General features: G+C 41.0%; 3 protein-coding genes across 8 annotated transcripts; 2 read left to right on the forward strand and 1 right to left on the reverse strand.

The window, feature by feature from the left end:
* Positions 1-120: 120 nt before the first annotated feature.
* On the reverse strand, positions 121-8514 carry thop1 (thimet oligopeptidase 1). Of its 5 annotated transcripts, XM_064331377.1 has the most exons (14): positions 7744-7883; positions 7552-7611; positions 5329-5535; positions 4246-4394; positions 3903-4010; positions 3693-3795; positions 3434-3594; positions 3067-3202; positions 2377-2743; positions 1950-2151; positions 1588-1774; positions 1237-1365; positions 646-782; positions 121-530 (listed from the first exon to the last, which is right to left on the reverse strand). In XM_064331377.1, the coding sequence occupies exons 4-14, from the start codon at positions 4381-4383 to the stop codon at positions 369-371; spliced, it is 1830 nt and encodes a 609-aa protein (XP_064187447.1). In that variant the 5' UTR covers positions 4384-4394; positions 5329-5535; positions 7552-7611; positions 7744-7883; the 3' UTR covers positions 121-368. The 5 variants fall into 5 exon arrangements, with proteins under 5 accessions (XP_064187447.1, XP_064187445.1, XP_064187444.1 ...); XM_064331375.1 differs by lacking the exons at positions 7552-7611; positions 7744-7883 and adding an exon at positions 8397-8514 and having other exon boundaries at positions 3903-4004; XM_064331374.1 differs by lacking the exons at positions 7552-7611; positions 7744-7883 and adding an exon at positions 8397-8513.
* sgta (small glutamine rich tetratricopeptide repeat co-chaperone alpha) lies at positions 7746-12432 on the forward strand. 2 transcript variants are annotated; one of them, XM_064331380.1, is made up of 12 exons: positions 7746-7884; positions 8888-9033; positions 9160-9263; positions 9410-9491; positions 9589-9688; positions 9821-9925; positions 10065-10203; positions 10293-10355; positions 10517-10554; positions 10768-10869; positions 11066-11188; positions 11400-12432. In XM_064331380.1, the coding sequence occupies exons 2-11, from the start codon at positions 8934-8936 to the stop codon at positions 11175-11177; spliced, it is 945 nt and encodes a 314-aa protein (XP_064187450.1). In that variant the 5' UTR covers positions 7746-7884; positions 8888-8933; the 3' UTR covers positions 11178-11188; positions 11400-12432. The 2 variants fall into 2 exon arrangements, with proteins under 2 accessions (XP_064187450.1, XP_064187451.1); XM_064331381.1 differs by lacking the exon at positions 7746-7884 and adding an exon at positions 8286-8443.
* Positions 12433-13120: 688 nt separating this feature from the next.
* Positions 13121-17618, forward strand: LOC135252825 (zinc transporter ZIP3-like). The gene is made up of 3 exons (XM_064331379.1): positions 13121-13584; positions 14466-14846; positions 15005-17618. The coding sequence occupies exons 2-3, from the start codon at positions 14640-14642 to the stop codon at positions 15743-15745; spliced, it is 948 nt and encodes a 315-aa protein (XP_064187449.1). The 5' UTR covers positions 13121-13584; positions 14466-14639; the 3' UTR covers positions 15746-17618.
* Positions 17619-18952: the final 1334 nt, after the last annotated feature.

An 18952-nucleotide genomic window follows, 5' to 3' on the forward strand; every position in this document is an offset into this window, starting at 1 on the left:
AAGGTGAACTGTACCAAGTATCAGTTTAGTTGTTGCCTGCTCAGATTTATTGCTTCAATGTCAGTAGGCAGGGATGTCAAAATAAAGTTTCAAAAAACACAGAACTGAGAACACTCAATATGATTTCAATAAATTTTTTGTTCTTTATGGTTTTTCCCGATTTGGGTTTCAATACAATTTTATAGAGTTAAAACAAACCCCCAAACTCCCAAAAACACACAGCACAAGTGAGAGCAGTGAGTGACAGTGAGGTGATCTGTGATAGTTGGGGTACAATCTATTTTTGAGAGGAAATCCAATATTCAGTCTGAGGTGCCCACTGTCCAGAGCGGGGCTTTTGCACATTTTTATCTGCTGTGAGAGAGCGGTCAGCAGGCACACGGTGTCCCCTGCTCCAGCTCCACGGTCAGTCCTTTGCTCAAGAGGAACGCTTCCTGCTTCGGTTCGCGACCCAGGAAGCGTTTCAGCATCTCAGCCGCATCCTCAGATCCACCAGGCTTCAAGATGCAGTTCCGGTAGTCCAAGCCGACCTGGAGAGGACACAAATTCAACATGACCTCATTAAAAACTGCCATTTCTCCCAATCAGGCAGGTATGATGACATTTGTTATTGTGCAGAAAAATCTAATAAATGGAGGCTCCAACCTTGGGGTTCATGATGCCCTCCTGCTTGAAGCGGGCATAGAACATATCCATAGAGAAGACCTCACTCCACAGGTAACCGTAATACTGGGCATCGTAGCCACCGGCCAGGTGGCCAAAAGTAGCAGGCATGTTGGTTCCTATACAAAAAAAGAGCAGAGAACATTAATTTGGGGTCAGTTTTCTGCACCAACTGAATATGTCTGTAATCCAACAACACGACTGAATGCACCTGCAGAACATTTCCAGACAGGCAAAGTCTGGGTATGAAACTTAATGTTCTGCTTCAAACCTGACAAACCGGAAATATTGCCTAATTATTACAGTACGAATGTAGTAACTGGCCTAACATAAGGTTCAGCTGTAAACATATTACAAAAACACTCAAAACTCCTCCTGGTGGCTGTTGCAAGCAAATGCAGGTATACAGTCACTGGTAATGCTTATGCATTTCAAGACCTGAAATTTGGCTCCTTAAAGCGAGATATGCAAATTTAACAGTAACAGTTCAGATGCAAAATTCAATTTGTTTTTCACAGTGTCACGTCATCATAGAGGACCAAGTCCTTGGAGACAGACTATGGCAGTTCTCACCTGGTGACGCTGGCACGCCCAAGATTTCCTGACTCAGTCTGGCATACTCATCAGCCGGGTCCACACCAGTCTTGGTGTGCAGTGCCTGGTCCACCTTGGCCAGTACAATCTGCCTCAGATTGAAGAGACCTAGGAAGAGGAAAGAATAATGGACCAATGACAGCCAGCAATGACCTACAGCACAACCAGATTTGAGTGTCCAGTTATGACTGCAAGTCAGCGTAAAACCATGCACGATACACAGAACTCATTTGAGGACGATCACTTTCAAAGACCACGGCCTTCAGCTACATATCTAGTCTGCATTGTGTGGGTGCCTATCTTCCAGGGCAGTGAAGCTGAAGGCAATACCTGTGTTAGCCAGACGGGACTTGATGAGTTTGTCCAGCAGCTCCGCGGGGATGGGGCTGCCCGTCTTGTAATGCTTGGACATGCGCTGCAGTGGCTCCTTCTCCCAAACCCAATTCTCCAGCATCTGAGAGGGAGCCTCCACAAAGTCCCTCTCCACATGAGTTCCACTGAACATGGCAAAGTCAGCCTGCAAACAGAAAGAGAGGAGGGGCTGTAACAGTGGACTTGGTGAAGCAGAAACTCTTCAGGCAGTGATGGCCTCTGGAGACAGTATAACAGAGTCAAGATTTGGACAACCCAGCTATGGATTTCGAAACCCTGGGAGTCCTCGTCCAGAGCGTTGCTTCCATTCGTGTACCGACCTTAGCGCAGAGCTGGTGCATGACATGGCCGAACTCGTGGAAGTAGGTCTCCACCTCGTCGTGCTGCAACAGAGAAGGCGCGTCTGCGGTTGGTTTGCTGAAGTTGGCCACCATGGCGGCCACCGCCATCTGCCTGGTCCCATCAGGCAGCAGACACCCAGGCTGCAGGCCGAAGCAGGCAGCATGGCCGTACTTCCCCTCTCTGAGGGCGAGAGACAAAACATAACAGTAAACTCCTCAGCGTATTAAAACAGCTTGACCTCAGGTGCATTTACATTACATATAGGTTTGAATATGAGTGCAGCAGATACTTTGTGCTTTAATCTACACAATAATAACAAAAGAAGGAAAAATGGCTACAGCAAAGTGGGAAGTGGGAAGGGGAAAAACAGCAGTCTTTCTCTGTCTTTCCTACAGCTGGTCTTACCTGGGGTAGAGATCCAGGTAAAACTGACCAACCACCTGGCCTGAAGTGCGGTCCTTCACGCAGTACAGGGTGACGTCCTCATGCCACACAGGGGCACCTTCCACCAGCTGAAAGGACAGCCCCAGCAGCTCCTGGTAGATGTCCAGCAGCCCGCGGGTCACCACCTCCATGGGGAAGTACTCCTTCAGCAGGTTCTGGTCCACGGCATACTGGGTCTCCTCCACCTGAGTCATGTAGTAGCGTGTGTCCCAGGCGTGCAGGTCTCCGTTGAAGGGCAGGTTCCTCTTCTTGCACTCTTCCTGCTTCAGCTTGAGGATCACGGCACGCTCTTCCTCGCCCAGGGTCTTCAGCTTGCGAGCCAGGTCCTCTGGTCGGGGAAAGATATCGCTCATTGGTCAACTTTAGCCAGAAGACTTAAAGTTCAGAAAGGAATGCAACGTTCAGTTCTGATCTTCCGCACAAAACCTCAGCTGATAATCTCAGACACAGTTAACATACATTCATTCTCATTCCCTGTATATAACTGGCTCTTTCAAAATAACATAGAATAAGATGATTGGTAATGTAAACGTGGTAAAATTCCATGTACAAGTGGCCATGGCATGTCAATGAATATTTCCAAAAAAGGAAATGTAATATAATCCCAGATGAGATTTTGTGTAAAACCACCAAACGTTCTGGAACGCGTACCTAGGAAAACAGAGACCTTCTTGCCATTCTTGGCCATGTTCATCTCCAGGACAAAGTCAGCATGGTTTCCGAATCCCAGAAGGGCACACTTCTGAGCGCGCAGCTTCACCAGCTCCTTGAGGATTTTCGAGTTCTCCTGTGGGAGAGAGAGAAGTGGTAGAGAGAGAGACAAGGGATTAAAAGTTTAAGAAGATAGCGTGCCTCACTAATTATAGAAGGGAACACTTTAACCTAACTGGAACATGCCAACAGCGATTTCTCTGTCACGACACCTTGGTGGCATTACAGGCGATATTGTCATATCAGCACTGGCAGGAGAGGTTACATTTAAACCAAGCCCCGAGTTCCACAGAAAGCGGTGTCGTACCTCCTTGCAGCGGGAGTTGAATGCTTGCTCCAGCTTCTTGCGCGTCTCTGGGATGTGACACTTCTTCATGGTGGGGAAGTAGTGCGGGTACTTCAACGTGATCTTCAGCTTTCCCTCATCGTCCTTCTCCAAGGAGCTGAGAAAATCCTCCGGAAGACCACCTGAAAATAATTACATTACAAAGATTTGCAGCAATCAGCTAAATATAACCTTACTAACCACAGACAATTAAAGTGTGACAATTAACCCACATACTCACCCAGCTCCTCTCTAGTAAAAGACAGACTGGTAGTATCCTCATTCAAGTGTTTGTTGAAATCAATACTCAGAGTGCTCAGCTTTTTCTTGATACTTTTGATTTCCTGCTCAAACAAAACTCAGATGAATACAGGTTTACTATGAGATGCAGTCTAACAGTATTACAGTTATGTACATTTTTTTACATCCATATTTGAGGGTGGGGTCTCACTTCCTGTGTGTCTTCAGAGAGGTGCAGGCCATTCCTTTTGCCCAGCTTGATCAGTCTATCCATGTACCTCTTAGCTTCGGGACTAAGAGTGTCAGCATCAATCTTCTCCTACAACACAGATTAAAATTCTATTTCATTTTTTGAAATCCAACTGATTAGGACTAGAACCACAACTACTGGATTCTACAGCCTCTTGCATCACACTAAACAAGAGAAAAGGACATCCAGATCCGAATTACAGAAAAGAATTATAGCCCCCCATCTGCTTTTTTTTTATTACAATATTAGACATAAAATGCTGACAGCTTTGAAATATGACACCATTAAAATGCAGCAGATTCACCTCCAGTGCAACGATCCTCTGGTACACATCCTCTCGCATGCTCATCTCCACGTCAAACTCAGACAGCTTCTTATCCGCGTCAGTGCTGGCCGCGCGCACGTCTTTGGATGACGAGACGTGCTGGGGGAAGTCCAGCATGTTGCGCTGAACTGTAAAAGCACAGCAACAGAGCAAAACGTTACACGTGAGTATCTGTGTGTGCGCGTGTTTGTGTACTGATCATGTGTCTGCGCTAATCACGCCCAATAGGAAGGGGCTCAAAAAACAGTTTTTGTACTACTTTTTAATAACGGAGAAAGAAATCAGAGAAACAAGGCATGCTGCTTCATGTCTGCATAGATGTTTTATTTACATCGTGTGTGTGTGGCTACTGGTCTACAATATAAGTCAGAACTGCTCACTAAATAAATAAAATGTGCTGTATATTCCCCTACCAAGCCAGTGGCTTTTGACAATGCAAGAAACGCGCTTCCACAGGATGGGCTGGTCAGCTAGCCTTTATGTAAAAACTGCTGAACTGTCTATACCATTGCCTCCCGCTTTCCTGCTGCCTCAGGCCTTTTCCATCGCTGACAATGGCAGCGCAGATGTTATATGCGACTGCTATGGATTTATCTGGACCTATCCACTCATTCAACATAGGTTTGTCTTTGCTACCAGAGTAAATAAAATCAATCAAATTAATTGCTCAGCAACCCTTAGTCACCATGTTTTCACCACATTTTATATTGGACATTCTTTTTTTTTGGGGGGGGGGGGGGGGGGAACCAATGACTTGCATACCAACCTCACTCAATCAATCAATCAATCAATCAATCAATATTAGCTTGTTCATTGGTATTAAATACACAAATCTAACAGATTTATTTTACACTCTAAATAAAATAAACGCCAATCATTTCTAGGGAGGTGTGTAGTTTTTCAAAAATTGGGCTCAGCATGAGTAATCAGCATTAACTGCACCCCATATAACATCTTAAGGGCAACTTCATGTTAAACACTACAGCAAGGGTGAAGATGTGAAACCCTGCTTGAATCACACACGGCCACCCCATAGGCCGCCGCTAGGAGCTGCATGCTCACCCGTGTACTCCACCTCTACATCTGCCAGGGCCTTCAGGGTGTTATCATATGTGACGCTGGCCAGCTCCAGGGCACCCACAGAATCATACACCAGCTTGGTCTTGGTGATCAGCTCGTCCGCGAGCTGATGGATCTGATCCGGCGTCAGGTCCCATCGCAGGAGGTTCTCTGCACAAACTCGTGCCTCGTTGGCAATTACCACTTCTCCTGGTGGGGTACAACAGAGAGCAGATCTCAACAAAAAAAGCTGGAATGCGACCGCAAGGAACTTCAGCGCATTTTGGCTTGACTTTAGGGAACTTCCACACATCATATATCTGAAGAACCACCCTACCTGCATACAGGCCTAGAAAACGGGCCAAATAATGCTCTGTAGCAGTGTGAACGAATGAAGAATGACAAGACTGGTGAGTCACACATGTAAAAACTCAGAGAAAGAACACAACTTCCTCACTCCCTGCAAACTTCTGTCATTGACATGGTTGGCTAGTTAATTCAATAAGAAGCTGTGTTTCTGGCAGCTGATGTCACAAGAAACATTTGTTTGGTAGTTTTATTCATATACGAGTATGTAGGTTTCTCTGGGTCTAAGACTGTTCAAACCCCTTCTGTTTTTCTAAACGTAAAATATTTAGTGTTGATCTCATTCATGTCCCAAAATTTAGGCACACAGCCACTGGTGGATTTCTGTAGGGCAACAATTTTCTACATTTTTCCATGTCTCAATCCGTCCTCAGTCCACTGATGTTGTCATTGCATAAACAGGGCCATTGTACACCAGCAGCCAGCAAAAAATAATATTAAAACGTGAAGGTGACTGGAGATATTCTGAATGGTCAGTATCTGGACTTGCATAACTTAGAATATGAGTATAAATATGAAGGGTTCAACTAGAAATCATTGAATGTGACATGGATTATAAATATGCTTTTTAGGTTGATCTGGGGAAAAAAGAACATCTGCATTCATACTTCCATAATTTAAAGAAAAAAACAACCTCAGGGTGTATATTCTGCAATTTATTGCCAATATATAACTGTACATATGAATACTCAACATTTAGCCTATATATTTTAAGCATGCCTTGAATAACAGTTACATTAATGAGACCCATATAGAAAGAGGATTCGATGTTTTAATTTTCTATAATTATTGTTGTAACAGAGCAAGTGATTGATGCATAAGGGAGGCATTGTTTTCTACAGAATACCAATCCACAAAGGATTGACAGAAAATATAATCTCTATATAGTCACTGTGATTCAATAGTAGCAACAAGGTGGAATGACGAATGAATATCCTACTGTCAATAAATACATTAGACGGGAACGTCATTTCCCTCTCTCTGTTCGGTCATGAGGGATTATTTACCCGGATAAACACCAAAAATGGAAACTAGTCATTTGCTCGAGTTATTATGGAAAGAGAAAAGACTCTTCTTCAGATGTGCAATTCCACGTAAAAATCGCACACGATGTGATGCTAGCCAGCCACCAGCTTGTTGTATAACGTTAGAAATCTTGCTGCTGGCTTACTTGCTACTAATACACTAAGATAGCTGGCTGGTTAGAGGGAGCTCCTGTGTGGACCGGCTGTAAATCACAAAGGGTAAATTCCGAATACTGTATTTTAACAAATGAGAAGTCACATTGCCGAGAAAAAACCAGTCAGATATTGCTAAACTAACGATACAAAAATCAAGTTCACTACAAATCAGCCATCATCTAGGCGGCGCTAAGCAAATTAATGAATGGATGATGACGCCCATGTTCAGGTTAACTGTGATCTCATTACTAAACGGTTAGTGTTGGCCTAGGCTCAATTGTTTTGTTCGTGACGGGCTAGTTATCCATATATATATATAATATACAGATACAGCAGTTAGCTAAAGTTAGCTAACCAGCTAACGTTAGGTAACTAGAAAATCTTAGGCGATTATTAAGAGCTGTACAGCACCATGCATACAATACCATCAACGTGCGATAGCGAAGTTTATGCAATATAAGAAATCGCGACTACTCTAAAAAATGCACAAATACTGATGAAACAGTAGTACTGTGATTTAATAAATATCCAAACCTTCTTACAGAAAAGAACCCCTAATAACTCACCTGTCGGTGCCATAATAGAAAAAAAACTGAGTCACTTTGTTGCGAGTAGCTGTAAATCCCAGTCAAATGGTTTCCCAAAATCTTTAGTCCGCCCCGGACATGTGAATACTTACCAACACTGATTAGTTGGGCCTCCAGTCAATCACACTGTTGCCCGGAGGCACTTTGAGATTCTATTGGTCGAAATAAACCAACATTAATTTGCAATATTTTAAAATTAAGTGTTTCTGCCAAATATAAGAATGTATGAAATGCGCACAGAAAAATATAGGTAAGTCATTTAATGCCCATGCAACTGATTTTACCTAAGTCACGGCTTTGATGTAGTCGACTAAAGTAAACAGAACGTAACAAGAAATGACGTATTCAACGTGAGACGCAGGGCCGCTAACTACACCACTTGGTTCACCACCGCGTATTTCGCCCAATAGACCCCAAAATAAGAGGTAAGAATGAAGTTCTTATACAGGTTGGAACCGTAAGCTAAGATAAGTAGAATACGAAGAACGATTTACTTTTTAAAAGATAACTTATAATATATGTATGTTATTAAGTTAAGTGTTTGAGTGTTTAATGGGGCTAGCTAGCTAGCTATGTCAACTAATGGAAATCCCAAACACAAGTTATTTAGGTAGTGGTAAGTTAGCTGGCTAATTGTGCTAGTTATTCAGCTTTCTAGCTATGCCGTTTGGTGGCAATGAAGGTAGCAGCCAGAGAAGCCATAGTACTGTCTTAATTAGCAACAGCTGGGGCTAGCGTGTCGCACTGTGTAACAAACCACCGCCTTGCTAAAATATTCTGATCCAGTTAGCCAGCTAGCAAGCTGACTTGACCGGTTAACCTTTGGTGACGGACACGAACATTCGAGTCCACGGCTGGTTATCTAACTAACTGTCTTGTAGTTTTAAAAAAGAGCTATAGTTTGCAGTCACAAAGTAGTAAACTACGATACCCTTACCTAGGTTCCTCTCCCCAGCTTCCTCTATCGTTAGCTCCATTGGCAAGGTGATTAGCGGAAACTTAACACGGTTTACACCGCATTGTTGGCTTGCTGTTGTACCCAGACGTACAAGGTAGCAGACACCTGGATAAAATTAAGGGGATATTTAATCTGGTTAACTATTATAAGTTTTTGCTAAGTGTTAAACAAATAGCAAATTAACTGCTGTCATGTCTAACATTCACAATAAACCCCCATTTCAAGAAATCCGAACGAAAAGCATCGCTGTTTAGTTGCCAAGCTTGTCTATGTTTGTATGATGATGACCAACCTGCCTTCTATTTTATTAGTGTAGTGTATTGTCTCTAGCTAACCTGCTGGCTGTCTTATAAGGAATCACAGGTAGCTGTTAAAGTAAAAGTGTCTACATATATATGTGACTTATCGCTGTTTGTAGAAAACAATATGGCGTTTATAAATGTTTCTTATAAAATGTTTTAATATTTCAGGTCCAACAATATCCGTCATCACTGAGGTTAGAACCGCTGACAAAAAATGACAGATACAAAGCGCCTTGCATTCTCCATCATTCAGTTTCTTCACAATCAACTCGACAGTGGAGGCTTATCATCAGATGCGCAGGAAAGCTTAGAAGGTAAAAAAAGAAAAAAAAAAAGAAATAACTGCTTATTTGATACAGAATTGATATTTTGCATAGTCTGTTCCAGTACATTAATGAAAGGCGCACACACTTTTAAAAGCCAACCCGCTTGCTTTCCAGTTGCTATCCAGTGCTTGGAGACAGCTTTTGATGTCTCCATTGAAGACAAGAGTTTGGCTGTCGCACAAACATTGCCAGAGATTTTTGCAACTGCTTCAGTCACGGTATTGTGTGATAATTCTTCATATGTTTTACTTACATGTTACAGATGTAATCTAAAGAGTGCAAGTTTTTATAAAATGCATTGTCATGGTCAATGCTATATTTGACTGAACCCAGATATGCTTGAATGTTGTTTTATCATCCACAGACACCCCAGATAAATGTCAACTCTGTCCCATTCACACCAACTGAGGAGGAAGTTGCTGAGGCAGAGAGGCTCAAAACAGAAGGTTTGAGTTGTGCACACACAGCAATTCCACATTCAGTCCTCTTATTGCATTCTTCATAGACATAATGCCAATTTTATGCTGCTGTTATGATATGCAGGAAATGACAGAATGAAGGAGGAGAACTTCAGTGAAGCAGTGGAATTCTACTCAAAGGCCATTGAGATAAACCCGCAGAATGCAGTTTACTACTGTAACAGGTGCGGATTGACAGGATTTATTTTTAGTTACTAAGACTTCGTTGTAACCCATTATGATACAGTGTTTGAGCTAAAATATTATGTTGCCTTCAGGTAGCACATGTACTGGAGTGTGTTTAATGCATGTTTCAGGGCTGCAGCATACAGTAAACTGGGAAACTATGCAGGGGCTGTACAGGACTGTGAACTTGCCATCGGAATTGACCCCAACTACAGCAAGGCATACGGCAGAATGGGGTAGGACAGACAATGGTGTCGGTAGCCTCTAGAGATCTGTTGCCGAAACCCTATTGCACACGGCATCGCATTTTAATTATGAAGTTCACTAACAATCACAATGTGACTGCATGCTAATTTAAATGGTCTCTGTCTTTAGGTTGGCTCTGGCAAGTTTAAACAAACATACAGAAGCTGTAAATTTCTACCAGAAAGCACTGGAGCTGGATCCAGAAAATGACACCTATAAATCTAACCTAAAAATAGCTGAGCAGAAAATGAGGGAAGCACCAAGTCCAGTGAGTTTGTACAATATTAGTTTACATCGTGGCTTTACATATGGTAGTGAATGATATGGGCTGTGCCTTACATACTTTATTTTTTTCAGACTGTTGGAATGGGTGGAGCTGATCTGGCAGGTTTGCTCAGTAATCCAGGGTTCATGAATATGGTAAGAGAACATGGCCAGTCCTCTTCCCTTTTTGACTTTGATGTGATAAGTAACCTATCTGTAATCCACAGAAGTGCTGGTGTGCCAACACTTCAATAGGCACAGACATAAGAAAAAGAAAAAGGGTCGGTGCAATAACTGCAACATTTCACTTGTTTCAGGCTTCTACTCTAATGAGCAACCCACAAGTACAGCAAATGTAAGTAGGACCTATTGAATGATAATGCACACACTGACATTTGCCGTTTAGATAAAATGCATGTTGAAACTCTGTATTTGACTCTGAATGGACTGCTATTGTCGCAATTTGTTTGTGACATTATGTAAATTGAAATGTTAATTATGTTCATCCATTTTGGATAAGCTTTAGAGTTTTTTTTTTCTTTTCTTCTGTCACACGTTCTTTTTGAAGGATGTCAGGAATGATGTCGGGGGCTTATGGTTCAACCGCGGCAACAGTTGCTCCAGGGCCTGGTGGTGTGGGCCCCGGTGACCTCTCAGGCCTCATCCATGCGTGAGTTCACTTATAGAAACGTGCGGCTCAGTCATTTGTGCAACACTATGCTCGGCCCTTAGTCTGGATACAGAGATACAAATATACTTGGAAGGCATGTATAGTGGGTGCAATAATTCCAGTATTTATTTTTATTAAAGGTTGGCCTGTGTGTGGATGGCACATGACATCTTTTTATCTGTCCATTTATGTGTAGGGGCCAGCAGTTTGCACAGCAGATGCAGGAGGAGAATCCAGAGCTGATTGAACAGCTGAGGAACCAGGTTCGCAGTCGGCCACCTAGTTCTAGCAATGAGGAGCAGCATTGACATTTAAAGTGGTGAGGCTTATTTTACCGTCTTGCTTTCTATCACAAGCACAAACACAAAGATTTCCTGTGTACAAAGCACTATGGCTGTATGTGTGAGAAGTCTATAAGCCATAAGCAGGGCCTGGCCTAATTATGTACGGCTTATGTTGCTTAGTTTCTCGTATTTTAGACATTGTGCACAACTGTGAAATCACTGTTTTTTTTATTGTTTTTTTTTAAGGTAAACGTTTGTATGAAGAGAACTGAAGACAGACTGTCCTTATATTATGTTAATTACTTTTGGAACTCAAGGTATAAAAATGTGTATCAAGTTAATGCTTGCATGTTTGGCTACATTTTAATGGCCAGTCTTCAAAGGAAATGAATGCTGAACTGCAAGGAAATGTAGATCTAGGATAAGCTGTTTTTACACAGAATGGATTAGATGAATGTCAACTCAAATATACTGAAATATGTCCCAGCAGTCTAGAACATGGTTTAACTGTTGTATGTAATTAAGTGTAGTAAATCAAGTCATGTAACTCAGCAGTTCTCTGACAATATAAAAGCTGTCAAGCTGTGTATGATTTGATTAAAATACTGGATTTTTTTAAAAACCATGTATTTGTACAGATATTGGAAATGGCAAAGGAATACATTTTCAGTGCTGTGAACACTGAAATGAAATGACAAAATTGCAAATTGTTTTTTTTTAATGGTTGTCATATTGTCGTTAACGAAGAACATTCTGAAGTTCCATGCAAGTGACGAGTATGCTGCCCCTTTTTACTATGATGTTTTGAAACCTTCCTGTTGGATCAGACAATTTGACTTGGTTATTTTTTTCTCATTTTGTGATTAAAATGATATATAATCTTTAAAATGTCTGACTCCTAGCCTGTGTTAAAATAACTTTGGTTAACAATTAATTTTTAGTGTGAACTACCCACTCAAATACTTGGATACATGGCTGTGAAACCTAAAGTTTCCATTTAGATCTTCAGCTATGGTTTTATTTTAAATATAAAGTCTGAGCTCCTTATTAAAATATCAGAAACCGTGTATGGATCTAGTTTAACAACTGCTTTAGGGTTTTTTTATTTGTTCAGGGTTTGAGTTTATATTGGTAATCCTGATATTCATGTGCCACCCCCTGAATTAATTAGTGATACAGTGTATTGATGTAGTAATTAAAATGTGATAATCAGAAAATTTATTAGCATATATACGAAATTAAATTTGAAATTACTGGAATAAACACATTTGGGCATTTGCTCAATTTTCTAGTCAATTATTTTAGTGTTAAAAATTGATGTACTGTACTGATGTTATTTTCTGTTCAATGGCCATTCAGAGATATTGGGCAGGTAATTGAAAGATAAGTTGGTTGACAAACCAAGCTGGTAGCATGGCCCATTTCATATTTCATGGTTAATGTACCTTTTCTTCGTGATTGTTGTGGTTTCTGGTTATTGGCTGCTTCTGACATTTTGACTTCTATATTACCTTAGCCATATTTATATGAACAAATAATTTGAATTTGAAGGTATAAATGATATTAAGGCATCTCAGTTTCCACTTATGGCAGCTTCTGAGAATGTGGTCAGATGGGCTTAATTAGCTTTAGTTGTATTAAAATCATTGAACTCCAGGAACCTCTAGAACTAGGGCTCCTATTTTGATATATTTAAGAAAATGAACTTGAAATAATGAAATATGGGTTTGATCCATTCACAAACCCTTGATCCCTATAACAACTTCAAGCAGCAATGTGTATGGATTCTCTGGTTTCTGTTCATACTACTGTGAGAGTTTTTTTCAATTGAAGCTGTAGTGTCATCCACACTTTCAAATAAAATGCATGTATATGTTAGTCCTGTATATAAGCATTGAAATGTATTCAGCAATACTCTGAAGTTAAAATTGTAATGTTTCGATTTGGTTTAATTTGTTTCATTAAGGAATTGGGTAATAATAATAACAGAAATGCACAGCAACACAGCTCTAATTACGTGTACAAGGACTTCATATTGATAACTAGCTACATTACAGTAGGTCTAATGTGAAAGGTTGATACTTGAAAAGTGTGTGTTATCCAAGGATAAATGACTATGCCTCACAGCTTTAGATACCCAGGACTGATGCAATGGACCTTTGGAATTGTTTTGTTCTGTTCCAAGAAGAAGAATGGTTTACATAAAGTATTTGTCTAGCTGTACTACAAGGAAATCGAGATCCACGAAATTCGGAAACGCTGGGTTTGTCGTACAGTGGTTTGAGCGACCGGTATTGTGACCAATTAGGAATAAGGATGATGTTGTTTACACGGCGGCCAGTACCAACAGGCAATAGAGTTGGAGGAGGGGACTGAAGAGGTGCGTCAGCAGAAGAAGGAAGTGTTTTGAGTGGAAGAAAGGAGGATAAAGGTGATTTTATAAAAAGGCTTTAGCTGCACATCTGTCACAGTTTATATTATAACTAGATGTGTTGGCGAAACTTGTGATTTGAGCTGAATTACCTGAGTTCGGTCGACATGAATATGACTACAAATGCCAGCGAGCTAGCATCGCGAACTTGACTTTAGCCAATAACTATATTGCTGTAGCTAGCTAGCTTGGTACAGCAATATAGTTTTTGAGGTCGAGTGTGTGATCATGTAACTGTCTAGCTAGCTAACGTTCATTGCTAAAACGATTAATCTATTGATTTATCTGCATGCTCACAGGAAATAAACGTTAGCTTTCTTGCTAACTAACATGATGTTCTTGATGCCCAGTGTATTTAGCTCTAGTAAACTCTAACCAAATTAGCTATCTGCTGGCCTGCTCGTTACCAAACGAAAATGTTAATTTGAATTGACTATCATGGCAAGATATTTAGGGACTCTTCTTTCTAGAGAACAATTTAGATGTTGCTTATTAGTTGAGCCTCGACAGTTTTTCAGCTAGCTTTAATGCTTTTTTAATGCTGCAGTTTAGCCAATCGACTGTAAGTTAATGTTTATGAACCAATCCCGTTTTGTCCTGCGGGCTGATACATAATGTGTTTAACCAGGGAAAGGCTTTGTTTTTAGTTAGGGTATTTTTAATGCAGTGCGATGTGGGTAGCGTGAGAGCATGAAACAAAGACTGAAAGTTGGCAACCCCGATCTTAAGTTAACGTTAGATGTTTTGTAAAGTTAGCGTGCATTCAAATCTGTAATCATGTCATTATGAATGGGTTAACTTGCATATGTGTCACTGTTTTGTGCCATGTATGATAATTAAAATATATATATATATATATTTTTTTTTTTTCTTACCCTCAGTTCAAGTCAGTGCTGAGATGTGTCCTGAAGCCCTCCCTGGGAGTACTTGCCATCTTTTCTCTCTGTGACTCAGCAGAGAGAAAGGGAAACTCTTCAGCATCTGGGGTTGTGTGCTGTGGTTCCTACTGCACATCGCTCCCAGTGAATCTTTCAGCTGGACTCATCTGTATCATCATGGAGATCATAGTGGCCAAAGTGCTTTGTCTGCTGGCAGTGTTTGCTCTCATGCTGGCTGGGGTTCTCATTCCAGTGCGGGTCATGCAAGTTGACTATGAGAAAGCCCAAAGATACAGGAAGATTCTTGCCCTCTGCAACTCGTTTGGTGGGGGCGTCTTTCTCGCTACCTGCTTTAATGCCCTTCTGCCTACTGTAAGAGAGAAGGTACGGTGAAGAGACAGCAGTAACATTATTCCTTACTTTTAGCGGCACTTTTGAGCTGCAGTAAAAATTGAGCTTTTGTAGTGGTTCATCTCAGAGTATCTGAATTTAATTTAAAGAACAGTCCAGGATGAAAGTTGTCTTTTCATTCTTTCATGCAGGTGGCGGATGTCCTAAAACTGGCGCGCATTCAGACGGACTACCCCCTGGCAGAGACTATGATGATGATAGGTCTCTTTCTGACGGTGTTTGTGGAGCAGACGGTGCTGACATTTCGCAAGGAGAAGCCATCTTTTATCGACCTTGAGACCTTCAATGCCGGCGGCTCTGAAGCCGGTAGCGACTCCGAGTATGACACGCCGTTCATCGCACCCCCCAGGGGCTCTGCGGGGGGCCACCACCACCACTCGCACCATCACGGACACCTGAGCCCTTCGGATTTGGCACGGGCGGGACCATTACGCCTTGCCAGCTTGGTCCTTGCCCTGTCTGCCCACTCTGTCTTTGAGGGGCTGGCCCTAGGGCTGCAGGAGGATGGGGCCAAGCTAGGAGGCCTCTTTCTCGGGGTGGCCATCCACGAAACCCTGGCAGCTGTGGCACTAGGGGTTAATGTGGTCAAAGCCAGTCTGCCCATGCGGGATGCCATCAAGCTGGGCATCGCAGTGAGTCTCATGATCCCCCTGGGTATGGGTCTGGGTATGGGCATCGAGACCGCCCAGAACCTGGCGGGCAGCATCATCTCCGTGGTGCTCCAAGGACTGGCTGCGGGAACGTTCCTCTTCGTCACCTTCTTTGAGATCCTCTCCCGTGAGCTTGAGGACAAACACGACCGTCTGCTCAAGGTACTGTTCCTCATCTTGGGGTATGGTGTTCTAGCCGGCCTCGTCCTCATCAAATGGTGAAGCCATGGGGGAGATATCATGAAGGGGTCTCAGGTCCTCAAGAATGGGTAGTGTGTTTATCAAAAAAATCCAACAGTACTTACTGAACTTGGCTGTGAGTTCACCAGCATTTCTAAAAGCCAAGGTTTAAACTTTGCTTCTGTGGATCGCATCTCCCCATCATTTACCAAGGGAACACCATGGTACATTCTCCTGCTTGTCAGTTATGAAATGAACAGACACATATGTTATTTTATTTGCTTAATAACAAATTTGTTTCTGTATAGATTAAGACAGATAAGTGAAGGTATTCTTTGACCATAGGGATAAGGCATTGATGTGCTTATAACAATTAATTGTATATATTTAATCATTAATAGAGGTACGTTTTTAAGTTTTAGATGGTGTTTTCTTTTTTAAAAAAGGCTGTATTTTGTTTGTTTGTGTGTGTGCGCGCGCGTGTGTGTGTAATTAAAAGTGATAGAAGTCATAAGTAATTAGAAAAAAATAAGATGGTTAAAGATAACACAAGTACTGTAAATATACCTCTTATGTATTAATCGTTTGCAGATGGTTACATACATGACCTGCTGCTATACAGTGAGTTATGGCAAGTATGTCCACATTACACTTTAACGTGTTGCAAACACATTTTTTTCCAAATTATTCAGATTTAGTCTCTAATCATTAGTATTCACATAACATATGCCATTGAGATACATTTTTTTTAACTGGACTGGATCCCTTTTAACCTTGTAGAATGTCTATGGGTCACTTGTTGATTATTATTTTTATTTTTTTTAAAGAGCATTGCGATGCAACATTTATGGTTAGGCTGCTCTCCTTATTTAAATACCAATATCCAGAATAGACGAGGATACTGATTACTTTTATTTATTTTATTATTCTTATTAAAGAATTCCATAGCTTCACCATACACATGTAGAACGCCAACCCACTACATGTCTGTGGAAAATAAAAACAAAAACAGATGGTTTAAATAGAATTAGGCCAGTTTATTTTTTTTATTGAATATTTATTTATGTTTACAGAAGAAGCTGTTGTTCTCTATGTTATCTAAATGTCATACTTTTTATTTTGATACATGTGATTGATTGTTATTTATTGATTGATATTTTATCCACACTTGTTACTGTGGTCATCTGTGGTATCAGCCTAATGGTTGGGATAGGTTTTTGTGACACTGTTATATGAAATTGGGGACAGATTTGGGTTTATAACATTTATGTAGACTGTTAATCTTCCTAAGGGGTATGGTACATGCAAAGCCTTTATTTGGACTGTATAATACTCATATTTATTCAGAAAAATTAAAATGGACAGTTTCGTGGAATGTTATATAAATGGAGCCATTAGTTATTTTTGTGCACTTGGCTAAATGCACGCTTTTTTACTGACTGTTCAAAAAAGCATACATTTACATCACGTTGTTTTCACTTTCATTCATTGTTTTCTGGAAAAGGATGGAGACCGACATGGTGAAATGTGCCCAAATGATAACGTTTGTTTTTTCTGCATTACCAAGTTCATTCACCTATGATCAGAAAATGTGCCAGAAGCAGGTGAAGCACAAAACAGAGGAAACTGAACACTGTCTGCTGTCTGATTGTTGAAACCTACACGAAAAGCTTGAGAAACGATCTTTTGACAAGGATTTGATGGTTCTACAAGTTAAATATTTTTTTACTCCACAAGTGTGAATAGAAAAGTAACCTTTTGTTGTAAAATGTTTGTATTATCTTTGACTTTTTAACCTTTTTTTTAAGGAACTTGGGTCTCATATCCTAAGGTATCCCATCAAAATTGGGGAAGTGCAAAATCAAAAGTAAAATGTACTATTAACATGGCAAATAAAATTAATGTTTACAAACAATTTCGTGAAATTTTCCTTCGGCCCAATCTAATTGTCAATTTTCTCTTTTTGTCTGTTTAGAGAAGGCAACATACTAAAAGGTAAATTCAACCATTATCTGTATATTGCATTGTGCTCAAATGTATCAAACTAATTTGTGTGCTTTCTATACTCATAATAATGTGAATTTGGACAGGATTAATGACCATACATTCATTCAGAGGTTCTAATAGAGCACAATTTTTTTTGCCATTTTCTCCCCAATTTAGTTGTTATACCAATTCCCCGTGTGTATCACAGTCCTGGTAGGATGCGCTATCCTCTGTCGGTCTGGGGAGGGTGTAGACTACCACATGCCAGCCTCCGATACATGTGGAGTCGCCAGCCGCTTCTTTTCACCTGACAGTGAGGAGTTTCACTGGGAGAGCATAACGCGTGTGGAGGTTCACGGTATCTCCACCAGATCCCCTCCCTGCTGAACAGGCGCCCCGACCAACCAATAGGAGTCGCTAATGCAACGATCAGGACTCATACCCTTACCGGCTTCCCACCCGCGAACACTGCCAATTGTATTCATAGGAACATCTGACCAAGCCGGAAGTACCGCTGCCGGGGATTGAACCCGGGTCTTTGAGGTGGTAGGCGAGTGCTTATTCCTCTACACTACCCAGACGGCCCCAAAACACAATTTTACACAAATAAATAAATCACCATTAAATTACTAAATGGCATGTTCTCAATGATGGAACCCCAGTCGTATGACCCAGACATAACAAGTAAAAGTCAGATTCTAAGTGAGATTTCTTTGTATCCTGATTTGATGAGAATTTTGTTACATATTTTTAAAAATCTTTTGCGGAATGTACCTTTCACCAAATCTACATTCCAGGAGAGTTCTTTCATAGTTAAAACATGCACTGACAGGACTTAAAAGCGCCCTTGCTACTGATCCTGTGTTTAGATAGGATCTTGCCTGCTTTGCGCGTGTGGTTCTGAAAAGAGCACCATTTTCACTGGTATGAGTTTTGGAAGATACCACTTGATTAGATACTAGGTTTAAACATTGATATTTTCTACAGAAGGTTGTATCAGGATGGTATCATGATTCCATGGAACTATGCTGTCTGCTTCTGAATCCAGGTAGTTCTCCAAACATGCTGTACAATATGCTGTTGCAGTTTTATTGTTGAAGTATTAGTAATTCTGAACCTGCAGAATTGCAAAGGTTGATTACTACAACCCAGTATGTAGCAAGTTGGCAGGGTGTGAATCAGTCATGGTTTTCCTGATCAACATTCCAAATCATGAATCACCCTGATCAGTTTAGATGTTTTGACGCGAGACATGCTACAACT

The sequence above is a fragment of the Anguilla rostrata genome, chromosome 4 (assembly GCF_018555375.3).
Source record: "Anguilla rostrata isolate EN2019 chromosome 4, ASM1855537v3, whole genome shotgun sequence".
NCBI lineage: Eukaryota > Metazoa > Chordata > Actinopteri > Anguilliformes > Anguillidae > Anguilla > Anguilla rostrata.

Coding starts and splice junctions, on each gene's coding strand:
- LOC135252825 (XM_064331379.1), top strand. CDS start 14,640: ATGGAGATCATAGTGGCCAAAGTGCTTTGTCTGCTGGCAGTGTTTGCT. Junction 14,847..15,004: donor TGCCTACTGTAAGAGAGAAG/GTACGGTGAAGA, acceptor TCTTTCATGCAG/GTGGCGGATGTCCTAAAACT.
- thop1 (XM_064331374.1), bottom strand. CDS start 8,436: ATGGAGCTAACGATAGAGGAAGCTGGGGAGAGGAACCTAG. Junction 3,595..3,692: donor TTTTACTAGAGAGGAGCTGG/GTGAGTATGTGG, acceptor AATTATTTTCAG/GTGGTCTTCCGGAGGATTTT. Junction 1,775..1,949: donor TGCACCAGCTCTGCGCTAAG/GTCGGTACACGA, acceptor TTCTGTTTGCAG/GCTGACTTTGCCATGTTCAG.
- sgta (XM_064331380.1), top strand. CDS start 8,934: ATGACAGATACAAAGCGCCTTGCATTCTCCATCATTCAGTTTCTTCAC. Junction 9,034..9,159: donor TGCGCAGGAAAGCTTAGAAG/GTAAAAAAAGAA, acceptor CTTGCTTTCCAG/TTGCTATCCAGTGCTTGGAG. Junction 10,555..10,767: donor AACCCACAAGTACAGCAAAT/GTAAGTAGGACC, acceptor TTCTTTTTGAAG/GATGTCAGGAATGATGTCGG.